Source organism: Balaenoptera ricei, chromosome 1 (assembly GCF_028023285.1).
Source record: "Balaenoptera ricei isolate mBalRic1 chromosome 1, mBalRic1.hap2, whole genome shotgun sequence".
Classification (NCBI taxonomy): domain Eukaryota; kingdom Metazoa; phylum Chordata; class Mammalia; order Artiodactyla; family Balaenopteridae; genus Balaenoptera; species Balaenoptera ricei.
The window spans coordinates 99277674-99291998 of NC_082639.1; the positions used below are offsets into that span (position 1 = coordinate 99277674).

General features: G+C 38.4%; 1 protein-coding gene across 1 annotated transcript in view; it reads left to right on the forward strand.

Moving 5' to 3' along the window:
• CAPZA1 (capping actin protein of muscle Z-line subunit alpha 1) overlaps window positions 1-11435 on the forward strand; it is a 48990-nt gene extending 37555 nt beyond the window's left edge. Inside the window, exons 6-10 of the mRNA XM_059927921.1 lie at window positions 2496-2575; window positions 3537-3615; window positions 6054-6125; window positions 9048-9110; window positions 9819-11435. Coding sequence (XP_059783904.1) covers window positions 2496-2575; window positions 3537-3615; window positions 6054-6125; window positions 9048-9110; window positions 9819-9959 — 435 coding nt within the window. The 3' untranslated portion in view covers window positions 9960-11435. The remainder of the gene's footprint in view (window positions 1-2495; window positions 2576-3536; window positions 3616-6053; window positions 6126-9047; window positions 9111-9818) is intronic.
• The last annotated feature ends 2890 nt before the right edge of the window (window positions 11436-14325 follow it).

Here is a 14325-nt window from a genome sequence, read left to right on the forward strand (position 1 = left end):
AAGTGTCTGACACAAAGTAAGCTCTGAATAAATGCTGGTTATTATTGTATGTTTGATTTGTTTTTGTTCCTGTTTTTTTGTTTTTAAATAATGCAGAAAACCTATTATGGTGGATAAGTACAGAATTACATTTTGGAACCTAGTAATGCAAAGGGAGACATGATACACACACTTTTTTAGAAATTGACTATTCATTCTTAAATATACTTTCAATTCATCATTTATTACCTATTCAAAATTTGTCACTACTCATTCTTAATTTGGAGAGCTTCCACACTGAGTAACTCTACTGTGTCTTTTTCTCACTTCTCTTAGCTAATAAATGAGCTACAGAAAGTCATGGAATTATTCTAACAGTGTCTACTGTACTGAAGTGTCTTATATCCTCAGCTGTTCTGCTTAGTAATTCTTAATTTTATCTCAGTAATCCCTGATATTTTCTATATGCAGTTGACCCTTGAACAATGAAGGGGTTAGGGGCACCAACCCATCGTGCAGTTGAAAATTCAAGTATAACTTATAATAGGCCCTCCATGTCCGAGATCCTTTTGTATCCATGGTTCTGTGTCTGTGGATTCATCTAACTGTGGGTCAACCAATGGTGGATCGTGTAGCACTGTAGTATTTACTATTTAATAAAATAGTAGTTCAGACTAGTGTTGTTCAAGGATTAACTGTACTGTGTTTCAAAACTTTCCCATTGTCCTTAGGCATCTACTCCTCCACATTTTAATAGGATTGAGAATGACATGAGATCTTTTTATTTCTCGTCTTTCCACACTCAGAAATCTTCCCTTTCTTCCATGTACTTGAATCTGAGGAAGAAGGATCCATATTCTTGATTTGAAACAATCCTATCTACTTCAAGATGTCTAATTGTGACTTTGTTTTCTCTTCTGATGTATAGTTCTCTTTACCCAGAAATATTTTTATTTCTCCTGTCCTTAAGTGGGTTGGGTATGGGGTGGGGGAGGACATTTCTTCAGTCAAGATAGTAATTCCTGTAAGTTACTTCTCTTTCTTCTCCTTCCACCTTGCCCCTCCTCCCTCTCCTCTGCTTCTCCCTTCCTGCATCTCTCTCTCTGCTATACAACCAAACCATGGAGCATTCTGCTCCTACTAGTGCCTTCCTCATTACTTATCCACTTCTTAACCCTATGAATTGTGGCTTCAGTCCCTACTCTACAAAAACTGCTCTCTGAGGTTATTAATGATTCCTGAATTGCCTGACCCAGTGTCCTTTTCTTGGTCCTTGACTTTTGTATGGCATTTCACACTGAGGCCATCCAGCTACTTCTAGAAATTATCTTTTCTTAGACTGCTATGTCAGTACCCTTTAATTATTCTTACTCTGTGTCTGCTTATTTCTTTTCCTCTCCCCTACTTTTGTAAATGTAGGCATTCCCCATTGCTGTATTTCTCTCTCTCAAAAACTCGTAGTTTATTTAATGTAGGGGAAGTTACAGAATTTGGTGTCAGAAAAGCAATGGGTTTGGGTTCTACCTTAACCACTTTCTGAATGACCTTGGGCAAGAAGCTCTATGAACTTCAACTTTATCATCTATAGATAATAAGTATGTTTCACTATATTTATTAGAGCAAAAGGAAAATAAATATAAAAACATTTTGTGGACTGTAAAGCCTTTTGTTTTTTCTTTTCCTTGGTGATCACATTTTTGTTCACCTCTCCTACACTACAGAACAGTTGGTATTTCTAACTCCTAGCTGGACATTTCCATCTGAATTTTCTAATTTGTTAATGACACCACTGTCTTTCTAGTCACCCAAGCATGCAAGTACTTTGGCCCCTTCCTTTCTCTTGCCCTTCACTTGCAATATATTGCCAGACTTTTGATTGTGCTTCTGCATTCTTATGCCCATTGACACTACCCTATTTTATTGCCTAGATTAATTATGTGGCCTAACTTTCAACTTTTCTCCCATTTTACTCTGTACACCAATATTGATTATTATTCCCAAATAATAGTTCTGGTCATGTTGTTTTGGTTTCTGTCCGTTGCCTGTAGAATAAAGTCCAGTCTTCTTACCTTACATCTACTACTACATGGCCCAAATCTACCATCCTATGTTATCTTCCACAGTTCCACTTCACGCACACCCTCTAACCTGACAGAACTAATTACCATTGAGTCATTCACTGGACCAGCACCCCCGTTTCCTCCCTGAACTGCCTACTCATCTTTATTCTCAGTCTCTACTTATCAGAATCTCATCTGTCTTGTAAGGCCCATTCCAACTGGTACCTCTCTTGTACCCTAAACCTAAAGCAGTATTTCCTTCTGTATTCATTGTACCACTGTCTTCTCTAGAACTTAACATGTGGTTTGTGTTCATATTCCATGAACTCTCTGAGTTGTAAGCTCACCCTGTTTGACTCTTCATCTCCTCCAAGGATTTAGCACACTGCTTTTGTATAGTGTTTGTTGCTTAAATATGTTTTCAAGAATCTAACTTTTTTTTTTTTTTAACTATAGGTTTATGCTAAAACTATAGATGGGCAACAGACCATTATTGCATGTATTGAAAGCCACCAGTTTCAGCCTAAAAACTTCTGGTAAGAAAGTAGATGTTCTCTTCTTTTTTTAATCTAATTTATATAGAAAAGAAACCAAACCAGCAGTTGAGAGTTGTTTTTTTGTTTTTTATAAATTTATTTTATTTTTATTTATTTTTGGCTGTGTTGGGTCTTTGTTGCTGCACACGGGCTTCCTCTAGTTGCGGCGAGCGGGACTGCTCTTTGTTGTAGCGCATGGGCTTTTCATTGCAGTGGCTTCTCTCATTGAGGAGCACGGGCTGTAGGCGTGGGGACTTCAGTAGTTGTGGTGCGCGGTCTCAGTAGCTGTGGCTCGCGGGCTCTAGAGCACAGGCTCAGTAGTTGTGGTGCATGGGCTTAGTTGCTCCACGGCATGTGGGATCTTCCTGGACCAGGGCTCGAACTGGTGTCCCCTGCATTGGCAGGCGGATTCTTAACCACTGTGCCACCAGGGAAGCCCGAGACTTGGTTTTTAATCTAACTAGCTTGCGATAAGTTATCTGACTTAGAGGCTTCAGTTCCCTACTGCAGAATGAGGGATTTGGATGTGATCATTTAGATTTCTTCTAAGATTTTATAATCTATCTTTCAAATATTACTCTTACATTGAGTGAGAATAAGTGATTAATAAAGTACCCAGTGGAAAGTCTGAGTTTTACTTGAGTTTGTTTAATAATACTTGAGTTACTGCATAACTCAGTCGCCCATCCATTTGTTTGTGGAAAAGCCTCTCATGAGCAGAATAGGCATGGTTTTCTACTCCAAGATAAAAAATGAAAAGTGAAAGTCAAAATAACTTAGAAAAGGCTTATGATTAGGCCAGTTGGCTACAAACTTAACATTTGAGTGGATAGAGCCTTGGATTTGTCAAACTGGAAATGACTTGTTTCTTTTTTTTCCAATTTCCCCAATTCTCTGCCTCAGTGGCAAATCACCTCTTTCTTATTGTTAATTCTACAGTGTTGTGTGTGTGTTTTAATAGGAATGGTCGTTGGAGATCAGAATGGAAGTTCACCATCACACCATCTACAGCCCAGGTGGTTGGAGTACTTAAGATTCAGGTGAGATCCCAATATTTTAATAGGCCATGTTAAAACATCACATCTTTAAAACAAACATGCAGGTTGATATTTGTTCTGACATTAGAAATAAGGAACAGCTATATGTAGATGCAAAAGGAGATCAATGGTAAATAGAAATAGAAGTTGAAGCCTCCTTCCTAGGGAAGTACTGTAGTTAAACAGAGCTATTCTGGGTTGATAAAGGATAGTCATGTGAAGTGTACTGCTTGCTTGTTATTTTTCTCTTTCAAAGATAACCTAAGATCTTTCCAGGAATTATCAAACAGCAGTTCTACGAAAGAAGAAAATAACTAATTATTAAGAAGTGACTATATAGCAGCTACTGGAACTTACATAGAGTCTTTTATGTATCTCATTTAAATGTGTACATATACATATACTTAAGGTTAACTCTTAGCTCTGAAGAAAGCTACATGAATGGACTTGTTGTTTTGTTTTATTTATTTATTTATTTTACAGTAATGACAGGAGGTTTTAAACCAAGTAAATAAAACAGAGGAACTAGAGAGAATGGCCACATGTGATAAACCAAGCAGAGTAGATTTCTAATGCTGGTGTCAGGACAGACAGGCAGGTGAATAAGGAGCTTATTAACTCATTTGATGCCTAGCTGGATTGAAGTCTTCTGATATCCTAACAGGTTTGACTTTCAAAATTCATGGTGATTTAATTCTTAAGCCCAACTAACTCTGAAGTCAGATTAAATAGTTAATGATATCTAAGAAGATCAGTACCTAATTTTACCTCTATTATACTGTGGTTAAGTCTTGCTTTAATAACAATTAGCAAGAGTTGCCTTTTTAAATGGTATAATTTAATCAAAATATACATAGGAGATGTCATCTGTAACCACTTTTTTCGTACATACTGATTACTTCCTGCTGCAAGTAGCTGCACCTCTCTTCCTGGGAGCTTCTCCTAGCTGCAGGAGCATTCCTAACTCAGATGAGGCAAACTGGAAGTATTACATTCATAGCTCTGGCACAGCCCTTAGTGCCATTCAAAAGTTGGTGGGTAAATCTGCCAGCTTCTTCACCCCTCAGGTGGGACAACTCTAAAGCATGTTCTGCGTAGTCTTCCAGAGTCCAGTGCCTGCAACTGTAATGTGCTCCTTAATGCACCTAGAACACTTCCTTGCCTTCTGTGTCTCATTTCCTCAGTCCTTACTAGTGCTTCCTGAGATTACCTCCGAAATCAGTTTTATCTCACAAATCTTCATCCCGGGGTCGGCTTCTGGGGGAGCCCAACCGAAGAAAATATATTGTTCTATATCTATTGACTATGTCTGTGAGTAGCCCTATGCTCTAGACCTCTTGTAACTGTGGCATCAGCATTAACCTGGCAGCTTACTATAAATTTATGCAAGGAAATTTACTTTCCTCCTAGAAGGAAATAAGTTACTTGTGTTTCAGCTTTGCCAAGGCAAACCTATAAATTAAGAGGGCACATCACAGAGGTTTCTGGTAAGACTTTTACAGCAGGGCCCAGTACCCAGACCTCATTTATAACTTACCACAGACTGGCTGATCACACTTTGGGGGAAAGCTTACTTCATTTACATATCTTTTAAAAATCAGAGTGAGAGTTATTTGGAAATGTCATTAAGATATTTAAACCTTTGGTTATTCTATAAGCAAAAGGATAGCTCTGGGAAGGCAACAGTTTCTGAGGATTTACATTGATGATAGTCATGTTGAAATTTTTATTAGCAGATGAAACCTAGGAAAGGTTTTGTTACTTTTGGTGACTGTGACTGAACCTATCTTGTAAATTGCTGAAACTTCCTGAGCCTTTACATCTAGTAGAATGGTTAGTCTGTCTCTTGGGTAATCCTCCTTCTTGCTAATTGTTATCATAATTGTAGTACCCCACTTTGCCTTACATCCTCAGGACTGCTTTTGCCTTACTTATTTTTGTAGCCTGATTTACCAACAGAATATTTATTTTTCAGTCCTGTCTTTAACCCTCAATCAAGCTTTTCCTGCACTTGGTCAGATCTACTTAACCAAAAACGATGATGGTATATATGGAGAGATGTGTAAAGGATTAGGATCCATTAAAATTTCTTGGTTTTCACAGAGAAAAACTAATGTTAATTGATTTTATTTTAATACTTTTAAGAGTGAAATCTTATTTAAGATCTTTGTATTCACAGTGCGTAGCACAGTGTCTGGAAAGCAATAAGCCCATAATAAATGTTGTTTATTAATTAATAATGAGTTTTCCCTGCTAAGGAAAGAGAATTCTTAAATTTAAGTCTTCTGTAAATTTTAACCACCACTGTAAATTACCATTGGTCATATTAATTATTTGCTCAGAGTTGATAAGTTTGGGGATGGCTGAAAGCATGGATTTGTGCTCTAAGCAGTAAGTTTCTTTGTGACCTACATAACTTGCTCAAACATTGTCTCACACAGGTTCACTATTATGAAGATGGCAATGTTCAGTTGGTTAGTCATAAAGATGTACAGGATTCAGTAACTGTTTCGGTGAGTGTGGAATATTTAATGTCTGTCTCACTTTCATCTTGTTTTTCTTTTAAAAAAATTAGTTTTGATCCTGAGTACTGATTCTTTCTTTTTCTTTTTTTTGTTTTAATTTATTTTATTTATTTTATTTTTGGCTGCGTTGTGTCTTTGCTGCTGCACGTAGGCTTTCTCTAGTTGCAGTGAGCGGGGGCTACTCTGTGTTGCGGTGCGCGGGCTTCTCCTTGCAGTGGCTTCTCTCGTTGCGGAGCACAAGCTCTAGGTGCACAGGCTTCAGCAGTTGTGGCTTGCAGGTTCTAGAGTGCAGGCTCAGTAGTTGTAGCACACAGGCTTAGTTGCTCCGCAGCATTTGGAATCTTCCCGGGCCAGGGCTCGAACCCGTGTCCCCTGCATTGGCAGGCAGATTCTTAACCACTGCGCCACCAGGGAAGCCCCTGAGTACTGATTCTGCCACTAGAAATTTAGGTTGTTGTCACTACTTTGATTTTGGCAGCCTTTACTTTTTTTTTTAAGCACTTTATAAAAGATTCTACTTTTTTATATTTTTAAATTTTTATTGAAATATAGTTGATTTACAATGTTGTGTTAGTTTCAGGTATACAGCAAAGTGATTCAGTTATATATATGTATGTATGTATATATATATTCTTTCTTTAGCTTCTTTTCCATTATAGGTTATTAAGATACTGGGTATAGTTCCCTGTGCTATGCAGTAGGTCCTTGTTTTGGGCAGCTTATAATTGTTAGTATGTAACCAACCCGTTTTGTTGGTTGCTTGACGTTAGTTCAGTCTTTGACTGAGAATAGTGATAATGGCTTTAGAGAATTCAAACTTCTTTTTCTTTCTCAGTTGTGAGATTTGCTCAAGGAACAGCAATATCTTCAACTGATAAATACCAGGAGGAAGGAAAGTTTGCCAAACTAAACCTTAGAGGGGTTATCATTCATACATTCATATCATTAGAGAAACTGAACATTTTTAGGAATATTCAATCAAACAGTATTGTGTTCCATACCTGGAAAGAAGGGACATAATTTTTCGTGCATTCACAGTACTTCTTTATATTCCTAGAAGTTACTGAGCACTCTCAAATAGCTTTTGTTTATTTGTGTTGTATCTATCTACCTTCGTAGAAATTAAAACCGAAAAATGTTAAAAATACTTATTTATTAATTTAAAAATAACAATAACAGGGACTTCCTGGCAGTCCAGTGGTTAAGACTGTGCTTTCACTGCAGGGGTTGCAGGTTTGATACCTTGTTGGAGAATTAAGTTCCCACATGCCACACCATGTGGCATGGCCAAAAAAAAAAATCTAAAGCAAAAATAACAAACCCATTACTTGTTAACCTTCACTTTCACAATAAACAGCTGTATTTTCCAAGTTAAAAAAAAATTAGTGAAAAGAATGTCATTGATTTACATTTTCACAAAGTGTGTAATGTCTGACTTAATAAAAGACAACTGGATTCTCATATGTGCTTCACACATTAGCCCTCAAAAAGTAATGAAGTCGGGGCTTCCCTGGTGGTGCAGTGGTTGAGAATCTGCCTGCTAATGCAGGGGACACGGGTTCGAGCCCTGGTCTGGGAAGATCCCACATGCCGTGGAGCAACTAGGCCCGTGAGCCACAACTACTGAGCCTGCGCGTCTGGAGCCTATGCTCTGCAACAAGAGAGGCCATGATAGTGAGAGGCCTGCGCACTGTGATGAAGAGTGGCCCCCACTTGCCACAGCTAGAGAAAGCCCTAGCACAGAAACGAAGACCCAACATAGCAATCAATCAATCAATCAATAAATAAATAAATCTTTAAAAAAAAAAAAAAAAAACCTTGACATAAGTGAATCCATTTAAAAAAAAAAAAAAAAAAAAGTAATGAAGTCGGGACTTCCCTGGTGGCGCAGTGGTTAAGAATCCGCCTGCCAATGCAGGGGACACGGGTTCGAGCCCTGGTCCAGGAAGATCCCACATGACGTGGAGCAACTAAGCCCATGCGCCACAACTACTGAGCCTGCGCTCTGGAGCCCGCGAGCCACAACTACTGAAGCCCAAGTGCCTAGAGCCTAAGCCACCGCAATGAGAAACCGACGCACCGCAACAAAGAGTACCCCCGCTCACCACAACTAGAGAAAGCCCGTGCACAGCAATGAAGACCCAACGCAGCCAAAAATAAATAAATAAATTTATTTTAAAAAAAAAAGTAATGAAGTCATCACACATTCATAGCTTCTATGAAACTACACTGTACACACATGAGAGTGAGCGTGGAAAAGGCAATTAACTGTGTCTTAGTATTATTATGAATAGAAAGTAGTTTTGACTCTTTGAAAGGATCTTGGGATGCTGCCCTGGGCATTAAATCTCACCCTCTTTAATTCTGTTTTACTTAATTGTGAAAGAGAGAGATTCAACTCATTTTGTACCCAAATCATGTAAAGCAAAATGTGATTGATTGGCTTAGAGGAGCCTCTGAGCTTAGAATATATGACTGATATGTCTGAGGGCACTGTTTATATCATCTTAAACCAGAGATATTTTCAAGGCATAAAAATTTCAAGACATCATGATGTCTTTTGGGCATACTGTAGTAGATTGGAAAGAAGTGTGGGTTTTTTTGATGAGGACCTGGATTTGGATCCCATCTTTATCATTCAAAGGCTGTATAATTTTGGTCAAGTCACTTAAGAGGATTCTGTTTTCTCATCTGCAAAATGGAGGTGGTAATAATAACATCTATTTCACAGGGTTGTTGTGAGAACCAAAGATAATGTGAATGGGAAAGCTTGAAAAACTAAATTGTTATACAAATGTTAGTTTAGATGGACTTACTTTTTAGTATTTTTTTATTCACTGCTTACTGAATTATATTCACTGCTTAAGAATTTTTAAAATTCTTATTTCCCCCTTTTCCTCTCTCTATTAGAATGAAGTCCAAACTGCTAAGGAGTTTATTAAAATTATAGAGCATGCAGAAAATGAGTATCAGGTAAGATGATTTGAAACTGATTTTTCTAGGTCTAATGCCTTATTTTGCTTTTAACATATTTTGTTAGACTTCTCTCTCCTTTGAACATAAATATACATGTTGTTCAGTGTTAGTAAGAGTGGAGACTTTGCAGACCTTCTTGCATTCTGCTTACAATCAAGGTTTTGGCATTGGAAGGTACTACAGATTTCCCTTACTATCCCAAAGTAGAGCGTTCCTATGAAACCTTTCCTAAGTCCAAATGGCATAAAGCAGAGAAGCAATTACCTTAGAACACATCTTGCTATCAGATGCACAAATAATTGAGGTACAGCACAGATGCTCACAGACGCAGTTCACAGCTCCAGCTTGCTTGATGCTGAGCTGCTGAGTGTAATTCCTGAGGAAGGAGCTTGGTGGGGTCACTGTTACTGCTCATGGTGCACCCTGCCCCTGTAACAGCCTCACTGCAAAACAAATGCTGAACGCTGTTTTTGCTTTTTGCTTTGGTAAAAGCAAAGTGACATAAAGCAAACTTTGGAAAAGCGGGGGATACCTGTATAGCCCTTGCTTTAGAAATAACATAGGTGGGCTTCTTAACCTGCTTCAGAGATTGGAGAAGTGCTCACTAGAAATCTTATAGCCTGTATGTCCTTAGGGGACTCAAGCATGTCCTTTGACTACATCTGGTTTCTGTTCAAGCAACTTATTTTCAATTATCTATTGCAGACAGCAATTAGTGAAAACTATCAAACAATGTCAGACACCACGTTCAAGGCCTTGCGCCGGCAACTTCCAGTTACCCGCACCAAAATCGACTGGAACAAGATACTCAGCTACAAGATTGGCAAAGAAATGCAGAACGCTTAAAGGCTGAATGTAGGATTCTTCAATACATGGAAAGAAAGGATGCAATGTGTGGTCATATGATAAATAAGTGATTTATAAACAAGAGTGATATTTTGCTAGGGCTTTCAAAGTTAACAGGTTTTCTAGCCTCATGGAATACTGTTGAACCTATAGCATTGTCTTGATTCTTCTGTGTTTTCTGCCTGGTAATTTTCTGTTTTCACTATATCTACTTGTAAATCTTTTTTTTGTTTTTAATTCTGCCACATTTAATGATGGAGAGAGATATCTATCCTGGAGTCATTTTACTGTTTAGAAAATTTTCCTAGCCATGAAGCCCTGTTACTGACATAGACAGGTAATATGTTCAGTACTTTTCTACCCAGTCCTTCAAAGCACTTCTGGTACTTCAGTGGTTTTTACTGATCAACCAACAGCTAAAGAGGCTATGCTACAAACTACAGCTGAATGGAAGACACATTCATCCTTCTCCCTCCAGTTGCTTTGATCATCATTTATAGCATCTCATAACTATAGTTTCAAACATCTGGATTGGGGTTTTTCAGGTCCTTTTTGGAGGCAAAGGAAGTTTTCTGGAAATTCCATTATAGCCAGCTTCTCTGGGGAAGTTGTTTTTAAATCCAAAGACTTGAACCACATTCCCTACAAATGAACGTGTTTGCTTTTTTCCCTTCCATCATTGTTTCTTTCCCATCTAGTACCATTATAGTTATAGACATGTGCATTTTTAGAAGAGTTTTACCCACTTATTATTATTTTTTTAATATTCAAAAACTGCTGACATACTAGGGATATAGTAGAGTATAAAACTTGAAAAAATGCAGATGTTGAAGGAATAATAGGTATCTTGTGCTTTAATACTTTGTGGCAGAATTGTACTATAAGCGAATGAATCAAACAACTATGTTAATCACAAACAAAAACTAAAAATGAACCAAAGTGAGAAGGACAAAGTTCAGACAGTATCTTTCTATTGTAACCTGTTATTTAAGGGAATACTAGTGATTTGTTCTAAATAGGATGTAAAACTTTTTCCAAATTACTTCCTCAGTCCTGCCTGCCAACTCAAATGTAACTGTGATATAGCAACCCTTCCCAGGTTTATTGGCAGGTACAGGTGTGATCTCAGAATACACAGGTAACATAGATATGATATAACAACTGGTAATGGTGGATTCATTTACATTGTTTACACTTCTATGACCAGGCCTTAAGGGAAGGTCAGTTTTTTAAAAACCAAGTAGTGTCTTCCTCCAAATACATGTCAAAAGAAGGGTTTGTGTTTCAGCTTTGTTTCTGCTTGGTAATACAGTCAAGCAAGAGTTTATTTCCAAGTGACCCATTGAGCTGTGTAAGCATTTTTGTTTATTTCAAATAAAATATATTTGTATTATTTGTCATTCATACTATCCATCCATACCACACTATCCTCTGTATCAGGTAGTCCAATAGAAATATACCTGTTTTGTTCTTAAATTGTCTGAGTCTCTCCTTTTTGAGCCAGTCTCTTCAGCCCTTGTTCTCAAGGTAAGATTTGGAATTGATCTTATTTGATGAGAATGTTCAGGGTTTCTGAAATTGGTTTCTACCTTCAACTAGTATAAATTCAGTGACTATCCAAAGACTTGGAAAGAACAGCTTTTTTTTTTTTTTTTTTTGGTGGCCATGCCATGTGGACCACAGTTCCATGACCAGGGATTGAACCCATGTCCCCTGCAGTGGGGAGCGTGGAGTCTTAACCACTGGACCACCAGAGAAGTCCTCCCCCACCTTTTTTTCTTTTTTAAAGTTTGAGCAGTTTCTCTATGGATCATATTGCTTTACACTCAGTGGCTACTGGTGTTTCAAAGGCTTTGTTTTGGGGTTTCCATTTCTGTCAAAAAGAAAAATCTAGTTATCTTCTCTACCTATCACTCAGAAAACAAGGCCCAAGTAATTATAGTTACTAGGTAGGAAGTAGAAGTGAAAGAATCCCTGCACCGTGAACCTGGGTAATATTTCACATCAACTTAACTCTAAATGCTGCTTTCTTTCCATATGAGTTTAACTTGCTTACAGACATGTGGGAAAGGTTTCTGTCCTGTTTCCCAAAATGGAACCAGAGGCGTTTCAGTGCTTCACCTTCCATTCAAGGCCAGTTCAAATTCCCACCCCTCTGAGGGACATTTAGGTATACTACACTATGTACTTGTAGTACAGGTTCAAGCATTCTGGCCTTTGCCTTTAACTTACTAACCCCATCAGCCTGCCCCATTGATTTCCTTAGTCCATACAGACTTTTGTAAAGACTCAATCTCTTGGCCATCTAAAGCCCTTGGTTTCTTATAACTGGGAGGAAGTCAACTCTCCTTGCCAAGTCCTACACAGACCTCCTGATTTCCTTAACCTCCTTCAGCAGAGTATTTGCTTGAATTGTGTCTATTTTATCCCACTGCTGAAATCAGCCTATGGTATCCTAGGGCAAAAGTTTCCCAGCCAGAGGGAGAGGAGTTTTCTGTGAGGCCTCACTCCTATATTTGAAATTTTGAAATTACACTGCTGAAATTTTGAAATTACTGTTTCATTTCTGCCTGGATGGTTGTGCTTCTGTTAGTTGCCTAGTTCTAGTGCCTGTTCTTTTTTTTTTTTTTTTTAATAAATTTATTTATTTATTTATTTTTGGCTGCGTTGGGTCTTCGTTGCTGCACGCGGGCTTTCTCTAGTTGTGGTGCGTGGGCCTCTCATCACGGTGGCCTCTCTTATTTTGGAGCACGGGCTCTGGGTGCATGGGCTTCAGTAGTTGTGGCTCGCGGGCTCTAGAGCGCAGGCTCAGTAGTTGTGGCGCACGGGCTCAGTTGCTCCACGGCATGTGGGATCTTCCTGGACCAGGGCTCGAACCCGTGTCTCCTGCATTGGCAGGCGGATTCTTAACCACTGTGCCACCAGGGAAGCCCTGCCTGTTCTTTTTTATAAACTAGAACTCATCTAGATTCATGAGATACTTAGCAAACCTTGGCACATTTTCTCCAAACTCACAAAAGACTGATACAATCTGAATGCCAATTTATAAATTCATAATTTAAATAGAACTACCAAGCGACTTACTACTTGGGAAATCAAAGAAAGAAAAGAAGACTGGTAAATATAGAACAAAACTGGCTGGTCCCATAAGATAAGCTGAGCTAACTAAAATTCTCGCTCAAACAGAGTATATATTAAAAAACAGAGTAGGAAATTCCCTGGTGGTCCAGCTGTTAGGACCGCATGCTTCCACTGCAGGGGGCACCGGTTCATTCCCTGTTCCAGGAACTAAGATTCCGAGAGCCGTGCAGTGCAGCCAAAAGCAAAACAAAAAAAACAGGGTAGATCTAAGCTCTCTGAGGGCAGAAACCAAATGTATCAAAAAGCATTTTTACGTATGTTGACTCATTTACTGTGGTTATGTTCTGTAAAGTTGCCAGCAAACACTGAATTAGCACATATTGAAACATTGCTCCTAGAGGAGATACAGAGTTAGGTTCCTGCAAGCTTCTGGTCACAACATTTTTGTCAACCGATCAATACATAATCTTGGTTTATTTGTTTTTATTTAAATCACCTTATTTAATATTCATTTTTATTCATTAACATTGAACTCACGCTGACAGCTAATGCTATCATAGGAACTTAACATGGGAATTTTCTCTGTAAGGCACATCACAGCCTTCTTAAGAATACTAGGCAGCATTTCAGCACTACGTAGGCTTGGGGACCATTTTAAGCAGTGAAATCAACAAAAAAGTACAAAAAACGTGACCACAAAATAGACCACGAAAAGGATTTTTATTATATGAGCCTGAAACAAGAAAGCAGGACATGGCCTTGTTCCACTTCAGCTGGGAACATGCACATTGGGCAACTCAAATTTTTTTTGCCACTGCACATCCACAGACGACTACAAAAGTGACACAAATATTGATTGGGGGGTTCCTAATTTTAGCGAGTAGGTGAATTTGCAAATACAAAATCTGCAAATAACGAGGCTCAACTGTACCTGCCACAGCCATTCCTTTGGTCTGTGGTAGACTGACCAATTTCAGCATCTCAGTTTAAGGGCTGTTTCTAGTTGCCTTAGAGTACAGTCTTACTGGAATACATGAAGTTAGAGACAGTTCAAATGCTGAATTGTAGACTCCAAGTAACTATAGAGTAACGAGAATTTTGAAAAAAACAGGGCTTTTAACATTCTTCTCCAAAGTATGGTTATCTTCGGAGGCTCTAGGTTTGTTCCAGTAATGTCATTGGCCAGAGTTAACTTTCAGATTGCCTTCAGTGCTTATTTAGTCCCAAACTAAAATCAACCTCACTACTTTAAAGTCAGATACTTATAAGTACAGATGGATTTGGG